At 50.1% G+C, this 21,399-nt stretch overlaps 1 protein-coding gene across 2 annotated transcripts; it reads right to left on the reverse strand.

The window, feature by feature from the left end:
• Nucleotides 1–710: 710 nt before the first annotated feature.
• Nucleotides 711–19,853, reverse strand: DBP (D-box binding PAR bZIP transcription factor). Of its 2 annotated transcripts, none has more exons than XM_079951064.1 (4): nucleotides 18,633–19,853; nucleotides 12,035–12,373; nucleotides 5,769–5,989; nucleotides 711–2,547 (listed from the first exon to the last, which is right to left on the reverse strand). In XM_079951064.1, the coding sequence occupies exons 1-4, from the start codon at nucleotides 18,793–18,795 to the stop codon at nucleotides 2,332–2,334; spliced, it is 939 nt and encodes a 312-aa protein (XP_079807190.1). In that variant the 5' UTR covers nucleotides 18,796–19,853; the 3' UTR covers nucleotides 711–2,331. The 2 variants fall into 2 exon arrangements, with proteins under 2 accessions (XP_079807190.1, XP_079807189.1); XM_079951063.1 differs by lacking the exon at nucleotides 18,633–19,853 and adding an exon at nucleotides 16,286–16,716.
• Between the last annotated feature and the right edge of the window lie 1,546 nt (nucleotides 19,854–21,399).

A 21,399-nucleotide genomic window follows, 5' to 3' on the forward strand; every position in this document is an offset into this window, starting at 1 on the left:
CCTAATACTTTCTCCACCATGGATCTCTTGAGAATAGCAGAGGGCTGCTTAATGGTTTTATCTGTTTGTTGCAGCGACTGCAATGCCCTGTACCAGATAGATGCGCAAGTTTTAATTGTGTTTCTATTGCTATAAGCAACAGAATTACGATTAGAAGCAGAGAGGAATCTTGAACACAGGAATGTACCCTCTCCCATCTTCAACTGCAGCCACACACATCACAGGCCACCTGAATGAAGCTTGCAGACCACTGGTGGTTCAATGACCTCTCTTTGGGAACCCCTGCTGTAGACAATACGGAGCTGGATGGACCAATAGTCTCACTTAGAACGATGCACTTCCCTGTGTTTCTGCCTCTTTGTCCCCTGCTCTGAATGCCTGAAGCCCAATCTCTGCTGCAAAATAGACAGGAATGTGCAAATCAGCACAAGTTGCAGAATTTAGTTGTCTTTGCACAGAATGCTAGTGGGTTCCTCCTCCTCTCCCACCAATTAACGTAGCTGTTTTCCTTTAAGTCTCCTTTTACCTGTTACAGCAGGACATTAGCAAATGATAGGGAAACGACACCTTTCCGTAAATGAGTGGACCAAAGAACCCCAGAAATGGCTGAGGCTGATGGGACTTGTAGTACAGCAAGAGGAAGGCACTAGGTTGGTAAAATCTGAGCCGCGCACAGAAAGGTTAATACAAACGACACAAAAGATCTCGGGTTTCGTTCGTTCTTTTTTTAAAATCCTGTCTTTCTTTATTCCTAGTTTGCTCATGGTATACAACTGTGTAAACATCCTTTCGAAATAAAAGCCTTCCGTCAAGTCCGGTGGTTTCATCCCCCAAAGTCTTCAGCAACACTGTTACATGGAAAATTAAAAAGACTAGGAACCTCCCCAAAAGGAGATAAAAATACCGTATTCCCCCCCTCCCCCTTACCCCCCCCCATTCACTTTCTGTACGAAAGAACCATCCTTTCCCCAGTTAAGAAGAACATAGTTTGTAATCTCTCAAGTCTCTCCTGGAGCCTCTATATATACTTTTTGCTTTACAAAAAAAGAGAAAATTATATATATATTTATATATATGTTCATATTTATGGAGGGTCACCAATGAGGTTCTGTGTTTTTCGTTTTTCTTTTACTTTTAGTTTCTATACATATGACGTACATCCGACAGTGTTGGACACAAAACATGAGGGAAAGTGTGGTATGGTGTGGTGGAAGGGGGGAAAATAACAGAAACCATCACTTGCCTTTTAACTAAAAACAGGTATAATAGTAATAATAAGATAATCGTAATCATTCAACTAACAACCCATACACCTGCCCTCTGACACAAAGCCCCTTTTGTCCAATTGTGGAAAAAAAATATTGAGTGCACAACCCGTTTTTTCTTTTCTTTTTTCTAATTTGGCATTTCGCAGGCAGAAGTCTTGACGTTTACTGGTATCAAAAGGAAGAGAGAGAAAAACAACGTTCCTGTGTCCTCTTTTTTCTCAGGGTGCCAGGCCTCCTCTAAGTTCTCTTTGCAAAGGGTGCAGCGGGAGGAGGGCGTAGTGGTTCGATACCCGCTGCGAGATGGGAGCCCAGAACGGCTCAGGGGTGGGGGTCCACTTTTGCAGCCTTCTCGTGTCCTTCCCCACCAACCCTGACGAAAGAGTCGACGGGAGAAAAATGAGAAAGGAGTCGAAGGAATTGTGTGCAGAAGAAGAAGAAGAAATGTCCACTGAAAAGCGATGCTGTCGGAAGAAAAAAGCAAGCAAGCACAGGCACCCTGATGCCTCCTTGGGCCAACTGTGTCACTGAGCCAAATGCCACAACAGGGCAAGCAGAGGTGAGTAGCTGCAGCAATCTGGGGCTGAATTCTGCCGTTTGGAGAGAAAAGTCTGCCAACGAACCAAACTCTAGCATGTACGTGGAGAGAGAGAGAATGGGTACTGTGTGCACATGTGTGTGTGTGTGTGTGTGTGTGTGTGTGTGTGTGTGTGTAATACATCTTCCAGTGTGCTACAGAGCCCTTGTGTGTTCGCGGTGTGTCTCGTGTGCCTACGATGCCCAGTTCAACGTCTCCCAAGTCACTGCCCTTTTTCTTGGCGAGGGTCAGCTCAGGCCAAACCCAGGAAGTCTTATCCCTTCTGTCGAGTACCTGGAGCACGGCAGTCCCCGCACGTGGGGAATCGTCCGTCTCGGGACCTTTCCCCTTATTCCAAACATCTGTTGTTTGATTATTTGTTTGCCCGGTTCGGGAAGACGGGGGTCAGGGTTGAAAAACCAGGGTGGCCCCACCGCGTCAGAGCGGTGGAGCGGTGGAGAAGAGCGCAGCCGTCTGCTGCCGCGGGCCTTACAAGGTGCCGTGCTGCGATTCGTACTTGGAGAGGATGCTGCGGTAACGGGTCAGTTCCTGGCGGATGTTGGCCACTTCCTGGCGCAGGACGGCGTTCTCCTTCTCCAGGAAGGCTGCCCGGACCGTGATCTGGTTCTCCTTCAGGCGGCGGGCATCCCGCGAGCGTTTGGCTGCTTCGTTGTTCTTGTACCGCCTGTTCCAGTATTTCTCGTCCTAGGTAGGAGAAACAAAACGAAACAGGTCAGTGTGGGCTTGTGAAGAGTCGGCTCTCTTTTGGAGGCCACAAATTGCTGTTTATTATTTTAATAAATCTACTTTTTGTCCAGGGAGCTCAAAGCTCTCCACCCCCGTTGTTCAGCCAGGACACAGAGGTCCATCCCCGAGGGCCTTCTGGAGGTTCCCTCACTGTGAGAAGTGAAGCTACATACAGGGAACCAGGCAGAGGGTGTCAAGGAAATAAACAACTATCTGACTTTTAGACGACATACGAAGGTAGCTCTGCTTAGGGGAAGTTTTTAATGTTTTATGTTTTATCATGTTTTTAATATTCTGTTGGAAGCCACCCAGAGTGGCTGGGGAGGCCCGGCCTGATGGGCAGGGTGTAAGTAATATTATTATTAATTATTATTATTATTATTATTATTATTGCATGATTCCCAGGCGATAGTCCACCTGGGCACTGAACAGGGGCAAGCTTGCTTAGTTCCAGCAGGGCGGCTGTACTACTTGCCTTCATACGGTGTTCTGGACTTAATATAAGCAAGAAGGGGCAGGAAAGCTGCTAACTTTGATGACATGCTTGCAGGCCTTGCATGTTCCTATGCTAAAATCAAAAGAAAAGAGCAGCAGAGGTATTTCAAGCTGCTTCTTGCTCTTTCTCCTGCATTTCTCCATATGAACCTTGTATACAAATTTAATAAATAATAATAATCTGTCACCTACTAGCGCCCATTCTACCCCAGCATCTTGGAACTGATTGCATCCCAACTAGTCTTAGTAAGAACTCTTTGAGATTTGGTGCCTGAGTATGCTTTCTTTCCCCTCCCCTTCCATTTTTCCTTTTGTGACTTATTTTTTAGATGTTAAACTGAGGACAGGAAATGTCTTCTCTTTTTGGCTAAAGAGAGAGGTGCAAATGCTATAGGTCAGGTGTTGGGAACCTCTGCCCCATCAGATGCAGCTGAACTACAACTCTCCCCCTCCCCAATCCCAGTAAGTATGACTACTGCTCCTGGTGTGGTGATGTAGCACACAGAGGACTGAGTTCGAATCTACCCACAGCCACAACACTCAGTTAGTGACTTTAGGCCAGATTCTGTCTCTTGGCAAAGTGCATTTCTGTGTCTCTTTCTATCTATCTTTGTATATTGGTGGCAACACATCGTTCTGGAATCTCGGACAGAGATTGACGTTCCCCAAAAGAACACACATACTTCTTGAAAGAGCACGTGCACGGTCATGCATGCGCGGACACACCCTTTCCTGTCACCGCTTGACAAAATATGCATGGACACGCTACTTGCCTTGGAGACACACAATGCCAGACAATCCTCCATACCCGCCAGCTCAGAAAACAGGTTTGTACCCAGCAGTGCATTTCCCAGACAGCCTCTCTCCCGCCCATAACATTGTCACCCTGCAGCTGGCACATGAAAAAACGCTAAACCCCAGAGAGAAATTCACTGTTCTAGCCCTGCCACCAAAACCCCTGGTGGTGGAAACCAACCTTCAGGCAGGCATTTTGGGTCAAAGGCATTACACTGGGGTGTCACATCTGTCTGCCTGTCTCCTAAAAAGCAGCGGCTGGGACCATGGTGTTGTTGGGTTTTCTTGATATTAATGTGGTCAATGGTGCTACTCAGAGGTGTGTGTAATTATAATCTGCATGGCAGCACATCTGTGAGCTTTCGACAATTCAGCACACCTGAGGTATCTTAACAATTTAACTAATTAGCAGGGAGAGTTTACCTATTGCACCGAATGCAGTGCTGTGGTAGGGTAAACTGATTGTTTGAAAACTGTATTTAAGTTGATCAAGTGTGTACAGTTATAGAATACTGTTAGGGAATGCTGTTGAGTACTATTGAGGAAAGGTGGTGAGAAGGGGTGTTTTGCAGCTGTTTGATTATTCTTTAAAAACAAAGATGAGCAAAGATATTGCGGGCAAGCTCTTATTCCATCACCCCAGTCACTGCGCACACTCGGTTGGCGCAGATGGCCAACAGGTGCTGGGGGAACAGGGATGTTTTGCCTAGCCTGTTTTCTCAGGCCACATTCACGTTATGTGTTTAAAACGCTACTTTATTTCAGAAAATAAAAAAATGTTGTGATACCACTTTAAACAGTCATGGTTCACCCCACCCCCAAAAAAGGAATTCTGGGAGCTGTAGTTTGTTGAGGGTGCAGAGAGCTATTAGAAGACTCTTATTCCCAGAGTCCCCTGTGAGTAGGGACTGATTGGTTTAACAATCTCTGGAGATTGCAGCTCTGTAGAGCATGCAGTCGAAAATGGGAGGGTTTGGGCAGCAAGCCTAGCTCTGCCCACTCACACCAGCGGATTCCACCCAAATCTTGTCGAGCGACACATGCCACAGTGGGCAGGGTCACAGCTGGTACACCGTAACCTTGGCTATCGGGTATCAGTCGACAGGAAAGAGCTTAGAAAATGTTAAATAATAATGCTAAGTAGTTTAAACAAGTAATATAATAACAAATGTCAATTCCCCAAACTTTTCGATCTTACTTAAAACGGCCCAACCTTTTAAAGAGAAAATTAAGAAAGCAACCTGTCCCCTGTTGTGTAGTTAAAGTGCTGCGGAATAACCACCAGTGGTGAGATATTATGGGAGTTGTAGTTCAACAAGCCCTGGAGTGAAACCACACTGGCTGTCCCTGGGCTACAACACTGGGCAAGGAAGAGCCACGTTCAGGCCTCCTACCTCACAGGGTTGCTGTGAGAATAAAAGAGTTGAGTGGAAGGGGAAAAGAACCAGGAGTGATGCCTTGAGCACTTTGAAAGAAAGGCGGGGTATTAATTTAACGAGCTGCAATTATGACACTGTTTTGTTTTCATTGCTAAGTTTAGTTATTTTTTGTTGTGACTTTTTTAAACTTGCCGTTTGCTGAATTTGGATATAAAGGGCCAAATTAAAAACCACCACCTGCACCCAAGCTTTTTTCAGCTACATTGGGGAATGTAGGGAGGAGCTTGCACACAAAGCAGAGATCAAGGCTCGGGAACCTGTGGCCCTCCAGATGTTCCTGGCCTCCCAACTCCCACCAGCCAGCAGGACCAATGGTCAGGGTCAGGGATGACAGGAGCTGTAGTCCAATAGCATTTGACGCAACACAGGCTCCCCTGTGCATTTGATATTATCCAAGGAAAATCTCTTAAAATACTGTTCTAAGATCAGTGCGTTTTGCGCCTCTCTCACCTTCTGATCATCCGGGACCTGTATTTTCCGTGCCTTTTTCATGATGGGCTGTGGCTTGAGCTCTTCCTCGGAGAACCGATGCTTGCGGGGGTCGAAGGTCTCGTGCCCCGGGATGCTCGACAGCGCCAAGTCGGCAGGGTCAGGGTCAAAGTTCATGAGGACCTCCACGCCCTCAGGGTCCACAGGGCTGGGCGTGCTTCGGGACACAGGTGTTACGGGACCTGGAATGGGTGTGGAGGAAGGAGAAATCCAGGTGAGCTTCACAAATAAAGAGAACCCGCAAGAGGGCAGCAGCACCCACAACTAGCTATCTGCAGGCTGGTCCGCCCCACACTTCCATTGTAACCTCTACTGAGTCCTTTGTACACAAACACACATGCACATCCATATGTTATAGACATTGCATTATGTACATATCCACCCCCATTGTTTTTATTTTCTCTGCAGAATCTTTCAGGAGGAGGGCTGTAGGGTTGTGTGTCTTCTTGAGAAGTGGAACGGTGAATTGGGGACACAGGGCTTTGCTGCTGCTCAGGCAGCTGCAGCTGCACACATGATGGGGATTAGAGACACGCAGAGGGGCTGGGAAATTTCTGAGGATTAAACGGCACTGCAAGGCCGTTTTGGGAACAGCACTATGCAGTATGCGGTGTCCAGCTAGCCACGTGGGCCCCGCCAATCTGTTTAAATGCCTAACAGATGGGGGAACGAGGCATAAGAGAGAGTGGATCCAGACAACCATTTCACAAGTGACAACCGCTTTGAAAAAGCTCATCGTGGAACTGGGAGGCAAGGCAACTCTGAGGAGGCAAATGGCCGTCCCTCTAAGCCGCTTGGGGTTGCTGGGGCAAAGCAGACAAGTACACAAGAGCAAGCCCAGGAAGCTCTAGCCCAGGGTTTCCCCAACTTGAGACTCCAGCTGTTTTGGGACTACAATTCCCATCATCCCTGACCCACTAGTTAGGGATGATGGGAATTGTAGTCTAAAAACAGCCGGCGACCCAAGCTGGGGAAACCCTGATCTAGACCAATAAAGGAAACATTGCAACTCTCCTCAGAGACCAGGGTCCCCACATCTCCCCTCAACTCAGGCGTCTGCCTTCCCATCATTCTCCCCCCCCCCCAATATCACTAAGCTCCACCCTCCGGATCCCTTGGCTCTCATGCCCCCACCCTCAGAAAACTTGGGATATCGAACACCTTCTCCCAAGGTCATCCACCCCCACCTGTCCCCTCAGAAAATTCAGGAGTCATATGTCCCACCCTCAACTAGATCTCTCTTAACTCCTATACACTTACCACCTATCTCCCCCCCCCCCACCCCGCCAAAAAAACACCCGCAGAGGACCCCGGAATCCCCGCTCCCTTTAGGAAACACTAAAACCCCTCTTTCCTTGGATAACCTCCCAGTGGCATAGCGTGGGTTGTCAGCACCCGGGGCAAGGCAAGTAATTTGCGCCCCCTAACTCGTGGATTTTAGTAGGGGCAGAGAGCTGCTAGTGCGAGTGCACCCCCCAGATGTTGCGCCCAGTGCGGCCGGCCCCCCCTGCACCCCCCACGCTACGCCACTGTAACCTCCTACTCCTGTTCCCATTACTACAGCCCTCTCCTTTTGAGGAAACCCACAATCCTGGTTCCCTCTGCCCCCTCCTCTTGAAGAACCCAAGAGTCCTGTGCCCCCCCCCCATATTTCTTTCCTTGGAAAACCAAGAAACTCCAGAGCCCAACGCTCCACCCACTAGGCGCCACACACGCACCCCGGAAAAAAACAGGGGTTTCGACTTGCCTGAAACACCCTGGAGTCCACACACACACACACACACACACCCCGTCCTTGGGGGACCCCACAACTCCCCAGAGAGAACCCGCCCCCGGGTCCTACACCCTCCGCCCCCTAGAATCCCTTCTTTATGTGGAAAAACCCGGGAATCCTGATCTCCCCTCCCACCTCTCCTTGAAGGAAGCCAGAATCTGATCCCCTTCGCTGGACCCCCACCCCTCCAGGGGGAACCCAGGAGTCCTACTCCCGCCTCCCGCAGAACCCAGGCGTCCTACGTGGCCGCGCCTCCCTCCGGCCCAACCTGCCCAGCCGGGCTAGGCGGCCACCCGGCCACCCACAGGCCCACGCCCCCTGCCGCCCCCGTTCCGCGAGAGGCCCCGAAGCAGCAGCAGCAGCAGCAGCACCCGCTTCCACCTCCTCCTCCTCCTCTCCTCCTCCTCCCGGGCTGCTGCTGCAGCAGCGCCGCCTCTCACACCGCATCCCCACGTGCCCGCTGGCCCCGCCCTGCGCCGAGGAAGGGGGCCGCCTGCCAGCTGGCAGCGAGAGGAGCCGAGCCGCGACATGTGTTCGCAGAAGCAGGGCGAGGCACGTGAGCGGGAGCAGGAGGCTCCGTGCAGCAGACACGAGACCGGGCTTCCCAGGCGGGAGCCAGCAGCGCAGGATTTCCGCGCCCAGCAGCAGACACGGGATTCCCCGCAGCCTGCCGCCGCGCCGGGCGGGCGGGCAAGGAGCGCGCGTGTGCACGCGCACAGGCACACGAGAGAGCGCCTCCCCCCCCCCGCCGCCGCGGGGGTGGGCATTCAATATCCCCCCCCCCGGAATTGTTGGAAAGGGGCAGGAGGGAATCCAGAATTCCTGAGTTCTTTTTTTTTAATGCAAGGGGGGGTGGAGAAAGATGTTGTTATTTGGAATTCTTCTGCGTGTCTAAGGAGGAGAAGGAGGAGGAGGGAACCTGAGGCTGTTGGTATTCAGGATTGCTAGGAACGAGGAGGAGGAGGAGGAGCGATCCAGTGGGGGGAGGGGATCGGTGTACGTGGGCAGAAGATACTGTCCAGGACTCCTGGGTTCTCATGGGGGAGCTTCGAGGCGCTGACATCCAGGATCCGTATGTGGGGGAAGGGGATGTACAGGCGAGTGTCCGGGACTCCTGGGTTCTCCAGAAGGGAAAGGGGGGCGTCTAGTGAACTTGAATGGGTGTTGGTGACCTCCTGTGGGGAGATATGGGGAGGGGGGTCTATGGGTATTCAGGATTCCTGGGTTCTCTGGAACAGAAGGTTGAGGGAGCGAGGGAAGAGAACAAATGATTTGGAAGAAGAGAGGGTGCAGTACTTTTAGCAGAGGTCTCTAGGACTCCTGGGTTCTCTGGGCAGGGTGCAGCAGTTAGTGGGGTGGAGTGGGGGGGAAGTATTGAGTGTCCAGGTGTCTGGATTAGATCAGTGGCAAACACTGTACTTTGTAGAGTAGGGTGGGAGGAAAAAGTTGGGGAGAAATATGGGGACATAGGTGGGTGGCCCTCTGTTAATACCCTGTAAAGCTTTATGGTTCAAGGGGGGGGGGCACCCAGATTTACCCAACTTACATCTGTGAAAAACATAATTCCTTTGCATTTTACGTCACCTTTTGCCACCAGCAAAGTCTACGCTGCCCACTGCTAGCTCAAGGAGGTACCATTGGGAAGGAAGGTCTCTGGTAAGAAGACCTTCTCTGGAGTGCTCACTGGGGCCACGAGGGCACGGATCCCAAGCGTCCCGCTGTACTTCACTAAGGATGGCGTCAAAGTCGTCCCACTACCTTGTTTTCCCGATATTTCTCTCCACAAACCACAAGCGCTAGTCTCCCAACTCTGCGTTTCAAACAAAACCCAAACATCTCATGATATCCACCCTCCTCTCTTGCGATTTCCCAAATCGCACCAAAAACCACAACTGTAAATGAAAGCAGAAAAGGGACAGTAAGTATTAAATGGTAGCAGGTAACTTTCAGAGCACTGTCTATTTTGTTCTCAAGCTTAAACCCACATTAGCCTGCCCTCCCCACCGAAATCCAATGCACACATTGGAGGCGGTAATCCGAACAATATCAGTAATTACTGCAACTCAAAGGGACAGTTTGAAAATATAGTATTTCAGCTTCAGGGAAAGCATCCAGTATTTTCAAGACGTGGAAAAGTTAGTTTTAGGAGCGCTTGGCAACTTTAGAAGGTGGGGAGCCCCCTCCCAAAACGAAAACACAATTCCCTTCCCACCCAACCATCTCACAAAGTCCAGGTTTCTAAAACACATGAGATGTTAAAGTTGACACATGAAATAATGAAAGTAACCAGGTGCAGGACCCTTTGGCTCTGCAGATATTGCTGAACTACAACTCCCATCATGACTGGCTGTGCTTGCTGGGCCTGGTGGGAGTTGTAGTTCAGTAATGTCTGGAGGGCCAAAGACTCCCCACACCTTTTAAACACAAGCATTAAATTGCAAATCTTTATAACATATAAAGGACCCCTGACAGTTAAGTCCAGGCGCGAATGACTCTGGGGTTGAGGCACTCATCTCGCTTTACTGGCCAAGGGAGCCGACGTTTGTCTGCAGCCAGCTTCCAGGTCCTGTGGCCAGCATGACTAAGCCACTTCTGGTGAAACCACAGCAGCGCATGGAAATGCCATTTACCTTCCCGCCAGAGCGGTACCTATTTATCTACTTGCACTTTGACGTGCTTTTGAACTGCTAGGTTGGCAGGAGCTGGGACTGAGCAACAGGAGCTCACCCCGCCGCAGGGATTCGAACCACCGACCTGATCGGCAAGTCCAAGGCTCAGTGGTTTACACCACAGTGCCACCTGCGTCCCTATAACTCTTATAAATAGTATAAAATTGCACCCCAAAGTTTTCTCTTTAATATCCTAGCGTACCCATGAAGCTCTCATCCAAGGCAAACAACTAGGTCCACACCTGGTATAGCTTCAGAACTTCTGCAACCTTCCTTCTGCACTCTCTGCAACAAAAAATGCATGGAGGACCCTATTGAAATTCTTAATACTTGTGATCTAAACTGGGTAGAAACCATCTGATCTGCTTCTGCAAACTAGGAAGGGACTAAATCCAAACAGAGCAAAATTTGCTTTTATTTTCTGCAATGGTGTGTTTGTGTATTAAACATCTGCTGCAAACATAACTATTTAACCAAAATTTAATGGGGGCATCAGACAACAGGGGACTAGGAAGGAGAGTAAAGGTAAAGGTACCCCTGCCCGTACGGGCCAGTCTTGACAGACTCTGGGGTTGTGCGCCCATCTCACTTAAGAGGCCAGGGGCCAGCGCTGTCCGGAGACACTTCCGGGTCACATGGCCAGCGTGACAAAGCTGCATCTGGCGAGCCAGCGCAGCACACGGAAACGCCGTTTACCTTCCCACCAGTAAGTGGTCCCTATTTATCTACTTGCACCCGGGGGTGCTTTCGAACTGCTAGGTTGGCAGGCTCTGGGACCGAGCAGCGGGAGCGCACCCCGCTGCGGGGATTCGAACCGCCGACCTTTCGATCGGCAAGCCCTAGGCGCTGAGGCTTTTACCCACAGCGCCACCCGCGTCCCTTAGGAAGGAGAAGGGAAGCGCAATTCTTGCAGCAGCCTGAAGGGGGCCACTGATATTGCCACTGCAACCCAGAGAAGCTGGGATTGAAAAACTATTTGCAATCAGGGAGGAGATTAGAAACTCAATTTTCTCTGCAACCAGGGAGGGAACATGAAACTGCCCTCCCAAACAGGGAGGGCTCTAGAAACTGCTCACTCCTCCTATCCAAAGTGGTGTGTGCTCAGAGGTATCCCCCCCCCTATAAAAATATATCCAAATAGGTAGGCTAAATTTTGCACTTGGAGTAAACACTGCATGCTTTGCATAATTTATTCCAAGGCATAACACAATAACTACCGGTACTTTTGTCAGACAAATAGAAGGAGAGACTGGTGCACGTAGCCTGAAAGCAGGTAGCAGAGGGGGTGGGAAGGACAGGAAAAAGGCTGGAAGGGAGAGAATCAAACACACATTTCTCTCCTGCCTCTCCACCCAAAATCTCAGTCTGCTTTTCATTTTGTTCCATGCACTTCTGTGTAACATGTAGTTTGCCCTTGACCTTGAAGTGAATGGGGTACTACAATATAACCCTTGTTCCACTGCAGCCACTATTAGACTGTAAAAACACCTTTTAGCCTTGAAACCCAAGAGCTATTTCGCAGAGTCAACTGAGTGTCTTCAGAATGGGAGCTCCAGTTCCTATCACGACTCTCTTTGCAAACATACAGCTAAAACCTAATAGGTGTGCAGCTCAGAAACGCAAGGAGCTTGGAGCGTAAACAAAGTTATATGAAACAAGGGAAGCTGGTGAGTTGATATTCTCACAGCTCCTTCCAAGGGGAGGAACGACAAATGCCAGCAGTCACTTTGACTCCCATTTCCCCACCAGCACCACCCTCACACCCAAAGTACAGCACAGTTTACCTGTCTGGCTGCTGCTGTGATGGTCGTAATCGCTACCCACTAGGCCTTCGCCAGACGAGGAGCAGATGGAAGAGGACGACGCACAAGATGCCGGGCGGCTAAGGTCCACCACCACCCCACTGGAAGGCGAGGCCGTGGGCTGGCTCCCCGGCGAGAAGGGCTGGTGAGCTGGGCTCGGGGGCAGCCCGTTTTCCAGCAAAAACTCGTCCAAGTCAACATACTCAATCTCGTTGTAGGGCAATGTGCGTTCCCACAAAAGGGAGCCCAGGTAGGCGCATTGGCCAGGGCGCGAAATGCTCAGGTCATCCTCCATTTTGCGTTCCTTGTCTTTGATGACACCTGCAGAAAAGGGGGCAGGAGGAGAAGCTCCGGTTAAGGAAGAAGGTTATAGGTTGAGAAGCATCTAGGGGCAGAAACCTAGAGGCCAGAAGCCAAGAAAGCGGAAATCTACGAGTCTTCTGTGTGTGTGCAGGTTTTCCACGGCACAGGGCCAGCGGAATAAAGGAAACCGAACAATGTTACACTGCTGACATGGAAGTGGACTGGGGAGATGGATTGGGAAGATGGACAAAAGGAGGAAAATAATCATTCTGAAGTCTGTGATTGCCGTAACTTTGCAATTCTAAGGGTTTTGCAACGTAAACAGCAAAAGATTCCACTGCACAAGGAAGGATGAGAGATCAGCAAAACTTAATGTTTATGTACATAGCTGTGTGCACTTGGAATACAACACCCAGCACTGCTGACGTGGGGAGCTTCAGGCATCCCTGGGCACGCGCACGGGTGCAAAGTGCAAAAGGCCAGAGTGTCGAGGCAGTTGCTTCTAGTCTCTGGGCTTGGCCACCTTCTGAATCCAGACAGCCCCAGGCAACCCAGGACAGAGTTTGGCACTTGAGTGTGGGGCTGGCTGCGTACACAACACACGTTTAAAGCACACCACTTCCCCCCATTAACCCAGGGAACTCTAGCTTATCTCTCGCAGAGCTGCAATTCCCAGCGACCTTCAATCACAGTTCCCAGGATTCTTCGGGTGAAGTCGTATGCCTTCCATGTGTGGTGGGTGGGTGTTCCTGCACGGGGCTCCCAGGTGTGTTGATCACTTCCTTACATTCTCACAGCCCAAGGGCCCAAAGCAGACAAAACAGTTCTGCTCAAACATAAACTCTGCACGGTCCTCCTCTATAGGCGCAGGCAGGCTGTGCAGGTGGGTGGGCAAAGAAAAAGGACAGGCTGCCAATGAGAGGGCCAGATGGCTGGGAGAGATGCGTGTTGTGGGGATGGGTGGCTGCAGCATGCGGCAGTCCGCATCTTTGAGCTGCGGAGGCTGCCGAAACCTGCCTGGGCCCCATCCCTATCTCTCCAGCCCTAGAGGCCTGCATGCCATTCACCAGCAAAAAAAAAAAAAACGTGAGCGCTTGCCTCACCCCAGATGACCCCATGCTCAGCCACGCTTGATTGGGCTCTCACTCTCCTGCGCCCTCGGAGCTCGCTCAGCCCATCTGCCTGCCTGAATCCCTCCAGCTCGCTCCTCTTTGGTTTGGGTGGGGCGGCAGCAGCAGCCGCCGGGTGATCCTGGTGTGGGCATCAGTGTGGGGAGGGAGCATTTGGTGCTCTCTGGGGGGCAGATCTGACTGGCAACTTCTGCGCTGGTGTTGAGAAGGTGCCCATCCCCACCACCCAGGGGATGCCACAAGGACCCCGGTTGCTAGAGCTCACCTCATTCTAAGCTCACTAGGTTGTGCTCCCATACTAAAGGACCCAGGAGTTCGGGGTCATATCATTAGATTCGCTCCCCCACAGTGCTCAGATTACAGAAGGAGTCCAGCCTCTTTTGCAATATATTATTATTGTTGTTGTTGTTAACAACTATTATCATTATATAACAACAACAACAACAACAATTGTTAATAATAATAATAATAATAATAATAATAATAATAATAATTGATAATAATAATAATAATAACAACAACAACAACAACAACAACAACATATTTGTACCCTGCCCATCTGACTGGGTGCCTTCCAACAAATATAAAAGCAAATAAAGCATCAAATCTTATAGAAGATCAAGGTAGAGGGAGATTTAGCTAAGGTTGGGAGTGAGCGGCCAGGAATCAGGGGACAGACTTGCAGATTTCCTTTCGTCCCACAATTCCAGAGGTCTTCAGCCAGGAACTATTTGTTCCAGCGGGTTGCCTCCATTCTTTAACCAAGGTCACCCTCTTTCCCATGCACTTCGGAAGAACCCACTGCCACCATCACCCCCTCCACCCCTCACTAGGTCTCTGAAGGCTTGAGGGCTCTTGTGGTTTACAGGCCAGGATTCTCCTGAAGACGCCCCACCCCCCTGCACGAGGCTCAGGCAGGCTTGGGAGTGGCACGCCATACCTGAGCCCTGACTCTGCCTGGACACGTGGGAGAGAAGTCCGGGCCCAGCTGACACCTCCTGCGGTGACACCAGCCTGGCACCCCGAAACTGGGCGAGTCACCCACAACGCCCCACAGATCAAGCGAAGCCTGTGCACGGCTGCCTACTGCGCAGCTCCCCAACCCTGGCAGCTGATCCACTCCAAATCCACCCCACAACCCTCTTCCACTTTTCTTCCAATGAACCCCACCCCCCAAACAACTATCACCAAAGAGTCGGAGAGACTCAGACGATAGGCTATCCGAGATTCAGGTTCAAATCCTGGCTCAGCCATTGGAGTCACCGGGGCGGCCTTGGGCAAGTTCTTAATCCTCAGTTATCCTCATCTGTAAAATGGGAATATTATTAACTACCTTGTCAGGTCTATTGCAAAGATAAAGGAAGTAGTGGAGGAGGGGAAGATATTATTCATGAGGATTATGAGTTGCGAGGAACATGACACAGGCAGAAATACAACTGTTGAAATTATACAATAAAATATGTAGAACAATGTAGTAAATGAATTGAACCGTATGCATTTTGTCACCACTGTTGACTTTGCCCCTCAGTTGTATTAGCTTCACAAACGTGGTCCAAAGTACTCCTCACCACTTCCTAGTATTGCCCTGCCCACCCCTGGTAATCTTTGAATGCACTCCTCCTGCCACAGTCAATATTATCCAAATGATATAAAGCTATATTTGGAGTTATGAGTCAAATATTCAAAGCCTGGGTCATTTATTTATTTATTTATTTATTTATTTATTTATTGAATTTATATCCCACCCTTTCTCTCCAAGGGTGGCAAAACAAGATAAAAACTTTTTTTTAAAAATCCAAAACAGATCAAAAACATATAAAATCAGTTTAGGGACCAATCAAAGAGGCTACCAAAACTCAAGTCTCAGTTTTCCTCAACTGTGAAATGGGAACAACAACACTCAGCTTTGTGGAGGCTGTTGTGAAAAGGAAAGCCACCTGCAAGTTGCAAAACGCACCAGGAATAATATAATGAAATTGCATCTCTATCAGTCTGTGGCCAGTGGCATGTTTACTCAGGTGTAAAGCCAACGGGCATTTATAAAGCTTACTTCCATGTATGAACAACCAAGGGTCCCCTGACACCTGAACAGATAAGACATTTGTTGTGCCCATAAGCTTTTGCGGAGCAGAGTCCATTTCTGTGTATCTGATAAAACTGATATCCACAATAAACTTTTTAAAAGGTGCCACAGACTACTAACCCTTCTGGAGACGAATTGCTTCCAAGTAAAACGTGCTCAGGATCGAGCCGCCCAAAGCATTGGAGAGTGGTCATTAACAACAACAACAACCTCAAAGTAACCAGGGTCAGGCGAGTTTCTCAATGGCTGGAGCCAGCAGGAGCCTATTCAAGCAGGACATCAGTTTACTTTCTGTTCCGAAGAGGAATGATTGACATTCAGCACTAGGAGGAGAAGCAAAACTCGGTCCTTCTTTTGGGTGGGTGGGGGGCAAACCTACAACAATAACACTGGGGTGGCCAAGACTAGTCAGCACCCAAACAAATCTGTCAAGAGTGCCTGTGCACAAACACGTTTGTTTATGTGTGTGTGCGAATGGCACCCTTGCAGGACGGGTGGCAGGATGCCCAAGATGCAAGACCCCCCCCCCAAAGTTATATACACTCTGCCCATCTTAATGACGGGCACCAATATAATCAAACTGAAATAAAAAACCTGAAACAAGTCTCTGGCAGTCCGAGATGCCCACCTGCTATGCCTGAATTCACAGGAAACCCACCCCGGCCGCAGGGTGCCAATCACCCCCCCCCCGCAAAAAGTGCCCGCAAAGATACCCACCGTCCGTGTCGGTGTGTCCGCCTCCCATCTTGTCCGCCGGCCAGAACCCAAATGCCAGCTTGTGGCTGGCAGCTTCCTCGCCACCCTGGTGCACCTCCCTCTTCCCCTCTCCCTCCGTGGGGCGTTGACCCCGGGTGGCACCCTGGGTGCCCCTGCGGTGTCCTAGCCGCCGCCGCCTCCTCCTCCCGCCTTGCCCTTCGCTGCCCGCTCGCTCGCTCGTGCGAAAAAGTCTTGCGAGAGTGTTTCCCGGGGCGAAGCGCCACAGCAGCGCCCGCGCGCACGTTTCGCTCCCTCCTGCTGCGTCCCGTGGCCAGGCTGTGTGCAGCTTTAAGGGATTTACTGCTGCCAGCCAGCAGATGCGAGAGTGTGTGTGTGTGTGTGTGTTTGGGTGAGTGTGTGTACGCGCACGAGAGGTTGTGCGCATGTCCAGAGACACCGCTTGGTGGATCACCCTGGAAAACCCTAGCGAGTTGGCACCTCTCCAGCAGCAGCAGCAGCAGCAGCAGCGAGCGAACCCAGGCGTCCGGGCTCCCCAAAGCTCCCCCTCCCGACCCTCGGAATCCGGGACGCACGCAGCCTTCGCACTCGGCACCGCATTGCCCGACAGAACCCAGGAGTCCTGGGCAGCTCGCCTCTCTGTCCGCCCCCCTCCCTTTCCAACAGCTTCCCCTCCCAGAAAACCTGACAGGCCCTATCCGTCTCCTCCCCAGCCCGCTCTCTCTGTCATTGTTTTGCTTAGATCTATCAAAACCGGCTGCCCATCTTGCCAAACACCCAAGGGGCAGAAAAGCAACCCGGGATTGAAATGCACACGCACCGCAACGGTAGGGGCAATTGAATTATAATAGAATTGTAAAGTTGGAATGGGTTCCAAGGGTCATCTAGCCCAACCCCCTGCAACGCAATATTCTTTTGCCCAACAATGAGGCTTGAACCCACAACCCTGGAATCATGAGTCTCATGCTCTACCGACCGAGCTATCCCACCTATAGAAGTCCCCTGCCTCATATATCTAGAAGTCCTGGCCCCCAAACTTGTCTTGCCCCTAATGCCCCTCCTCCTCTCCCAAACATGCCAGGAGTTCAGGCTCCGTGGCTCCTCCTAAATCTTACGCCACCAAAGGCATTTACCTTCTTTCTCCAGAACGCCTAGGTCCCAGGCCCTTCCTGCAATAACTAGATTTCGACCTCCTTCCAGATCTTCCGTGGCATCCCATCCAGAATTAAACATGGGTCTGTCCCTATGCATATGTGGGGCCTACATGAACCCATTGCATGGGGCCTTCCCAATTTAGAATGAATGCATTTTGATTGGAACTCACAACCCAGGAGAAGGAACATTTCACGGATGGAAAGAATTAACAATGCCGCATTGAAAGCAAACACAGTTCACCCTCCCCCCGCAATCGAGATGGAAAAGCCCAAAATGAAAGCAAGTTGAATGTTCAGGCTCTGAAGGCCATCTGGATAGAAGGGGAGGGAGGACAAGAGTATATAAATATCACTGCATATCATTCATAGGAAGGACTTCCCTTTCCAGGGGCCCTGAGTCTGAGCAGGTCTTTGCAACTCACATATTTTGTTATGGTTTTTTTGTTTTTTTTTTAAAAGAGGGAAGGAATGGCTCAGGTTTTTTTTATATAAGAGCATTGGACAAGTGTGTGCAGGTTGGGACCTATAGACAGATATAAGGCAGGTGGATGGTGTGAAAAGCCAGGTGGACAAGGAGGCAGCTCTAAAGGGGGTGAATACAGGTTGAGAGATAAACTATGGGGTGGGGAGATGGATGGGGTGGCAGGTGGAGGGACATTTATAGGATGAATTTAAAGACTGAGCAGACCAAAGCTTATGTGCCAATAATTCTGCTTGTCTTTAGACTGCCTCAAAACTCTTTTTTCCACTGAAGGCAGACATTTATGAAATGAAATGGCACAAAAACGACAGAGAGGCCCGGACTAATATTATGGGATGCCTGGGAGATGTATGAAGTAGAAGGATGGCCTCTATGGTAGCCCAGGGGAGACATGATTGGCTAGGCAGACTCCTATGCAAATATGCAAATCCTGCCTCTGCTAAGGATGACAGCCCTGCCTCAGTAGCTTCCCTATCTGTGAAATGGGAATAAGAGTGACCCAGCCGTTTCAAGGGCAAACTCTAGGGAAGATTCTGCAGTGCCCTGAAGATTAATACAAAAAACACCACCAGCAGCAAGAAAATGGATGCATGTATAGAGGAAACACGGAGCTAAGTACATGAATATCTACATTTAGGGAGAGATGGACAGGCAAGCAAAGGAGGAACCAGGTGGAGGAATGATTGCATGGGAGGATCGAAGAGGTATCACTCACATGAGCCAAGGTCCTTGGCCCCTCGGCGGTCGGGACTTTTGACCGGTCCCTGAAGGAGACTCTTGAGACTGACCATCGCGGAGCTCGGGGTGGCTAGTCCCAAAGGAGGAGAGGCGAGCATGGGGCTAGGAGCCGGGCTACTTTGGGTGGCTGGGCGGGCCATAGCGAAAGCGGCAGCAGCAGGAAGATCCAGGAGGTGCCCACCGCTGAAAATTGCTTTTTTCGCCCTTCTTCTATGGTGTCGAGCAGGGGACAGCGAATAAAAACAAAAGGTCCTTGTGGAAAACAGCAGCAGATACCCCCGAGGGAGATTCACCGATTAGATGCTCGACTGGAAAAGGAAGTTGAGGTGTAGGTTTTGGGGTGGGATTTTCTATTTTATTTTAAAGGAGGAGGCTGTCTTCTCTCTCTCTCTTTCTCCTGCTACCAGCCTGGAAACAAGCCTCCGGAGGGGCAGGCGATGGCCCCCACCTTGCCTCACTCCGATCCAAATTTAGCAGCCAACCGGCTCTGAGGAAGATCTCCCCAAAAGATGGGCAAAGAAAAGAAATATATATATATATATATATATATATATATATATTTGCGATGAAGTTATTGGAAAATGTGGAGCGGGGTGGAGTAAAGAGTTCCTAAGATCCAACGAGATTTCCCTAGGGAACGGGAGGGTTGTATTTCCAATCTTGCTCGAACAAAATTATTTCCCCTAGAATTAAAAGTCACCAGCTTTCGGCGAGCTTTAGCAGATTTAAGGCGCCAAAGGAAAACGGAAAAGTCAGCAAATCCAAAATGCCCAGGCGATCCCTTTGCTAAGGATCTCGCAGTTGCAGCAGCGGCAGCGACGGGTGATCTCCGCTGCTTTTTCTTCCAGTCAGATCCTAAATAGGCTGGAAGAGGGATGTCCGTGATCTATAAATGGGGAGGGGAGACCCCGTCTTCTCCGCAGGCAGTGAGGGAATCCGAGTGGGGGGAACCTCTTCGCACCTTCCTTTTATTAATCAGTATTATTATATTATAATAATAAAAATAAAGGGAAACCGAAAGCAGATTCTGCCGATTTCCAGAATCCTTCGCTCCGGCTTTCCCCCAAATGCGAATCTACAACCAATTTTTTTTTTTTTAATAAAAAATTTTACATATAAACAAAAATTGCTCCAGTTACTTTCCTCTAAGCACTTTGCAACTGTCTTCGGGTCTTTCCCCCCTCCTTTTGCAACATTCGAAGTGGGAGGAGCCGCGAGGGCCCAATGGGCGGAGCTAAGGGCGCCCTTCTCTTCCAATCGGCAGCCCAGCAGCCCGAGATTTGCAAACACAGCTCCCCCGTCCCGCGCCCTTCCCGTTCTGTCATGTGCGCCTGCCATGGGGCAGGTGGGGCTCTGACCTAGATTTGGCCAATAGCAGAGCAGCAGATGGGAGGAGCCTGACCCAGTTTTGGCCAATGGCAAAGCGGCGGGAGAGGGAGCAGGAGACTGCTCGGGATTGGGAGCACGTGAGCAGGCACGTGTTGCTGGTGTTGTGATGAGGGAGCGGAGCAGAGAGAAAGTTGGGTCTTAAAGGGGCAGCGAGGAGGACACGGGAAGGTGGGTGATCCCTGCCTAAAGCGATCACAGGCTCAACCAGGAGCCGGGGACCTCTGCTCTTTCCTCCTTGCAGGCTTCTTGCCTCTGCTGCTCAGAAACACAACTGGGGCGGGGAGGAGGGGAGTGAAACATCTCACCAAAGCAGCTTACCCTTTGCAGAGCATAGGAATCCAAAGGATTAAATCCTTAATGCCAACACGCTACAAATCTCTATATAAAAGTATAGTTGTCGCGTGCAGTGCGTTACTCTACTCAGAGTTGATCCAGAGTTGCTTTCCAGCAGGTCTACTCTTTCACTGGCAGACTAACAGCAGTGAGATGTGCGGAACTAAAGCAGGCTCTCGCCGGAGCTGGCAGTCTGGAAAGGCAGAGAGCTCACTTCACACCTGCACAAAAATGGTGAGCTCAGCCTTTCTGCTCCAAATATGCCCCATGTGGAGCTGCCAGGTTTCATAGCAAACATTTCTGCAAACACGCCCCCCAATAATGCACATGTGGCTTTTCCTATAGTGGTGCTGCAGAGTTTGGAGGGGTGGGAGGGAGAGGAAGCTACATTTTGTGGAACTGAGACTATCCGATGCAAAGCTTCAAAGCCTAGGAGCCTTCTCTTTACTGCAGAGAGAGGCTGCTCTCATTGGTGCATAGCTGCATGTAAAGCAATCATCAAAAAGGCACAGCTACAGAGACTGATTTAAAAGTTGGCAACCCTCTTGAGGCCGAGGAATACACACGTACCAGAGAGTATGTAGAAGAGGACACTAAAAAGTCAGAACTTGACAAGCATTACAGTGGTACCTCGGGTTACATACGCTTCAGGTTACACACTCTGCTAACCCAGAAATAGTGCTTCAGAACTTTGCTTCAGGATAAGAACAGAAATCGTGCTCTGGCGGCGTGGTGGCAACAGGAGGCCCCATTAGCTAAAGTGCTTCAGGTTAAGAACAGTTTCAGGTTAAGAACGGACCTCTGGAACAAATTAAGTACTTAACCCACTGTATTGAATCATCAGGATCTGTCCTTGAACATAACCAAATATCTACCCCTCATAATTGTGGGCTGAACAAGAAATTATGTAAGTAGCACTAGGTGTGTTGTGTGTGGGGTGAGGTATCTTTAGATCAAGGTGTTTCCCCTTCCCCAAACCCAGCTCTTCATCTTTCTGCTTTTAATATCTCCCTTGCCTCTCT

The sequence above is a fragment of the Podarcis cretensis genome, assembly GCF_951804945.1.
Source record: "Podarcis cretensis genome assembly, chromosome: 13".
Taxonomy (NCBI): domain Eukaryota; kingdom Metazoa; phylum Chordata; class Lepidosauria; order Squamata; family Lacertidae; genus Podarcis; species Podarcis cretensis.

What these genes read in the sequence shown, in the direction of transcription:
- DBP (XM_079951063.1), bottom strand. Translation starts at nt 16,709, where the DNA reads ATGCGCACAACCTCTCGTGCGCGTACACACACTCACCCAAACACACAC. An exon ending in CGGACACACCGACACGGACG is followed by an intron (nt 12,374 to 16,285) that starts GTGGGTATCTTT and finishes CCTTTTCTGCAG; the next exon opens with GTGTCATCAAAGACAAGGAA. An exon ending in AGGTCCCGGATGATCAGAAG is followed by an intron (nt 2,548 to 5,768) that starts GTGAGAGAGGCG and finishes TCTCCTACCTAG; the next exon opens with GACGAGAAATACTGGAACAG.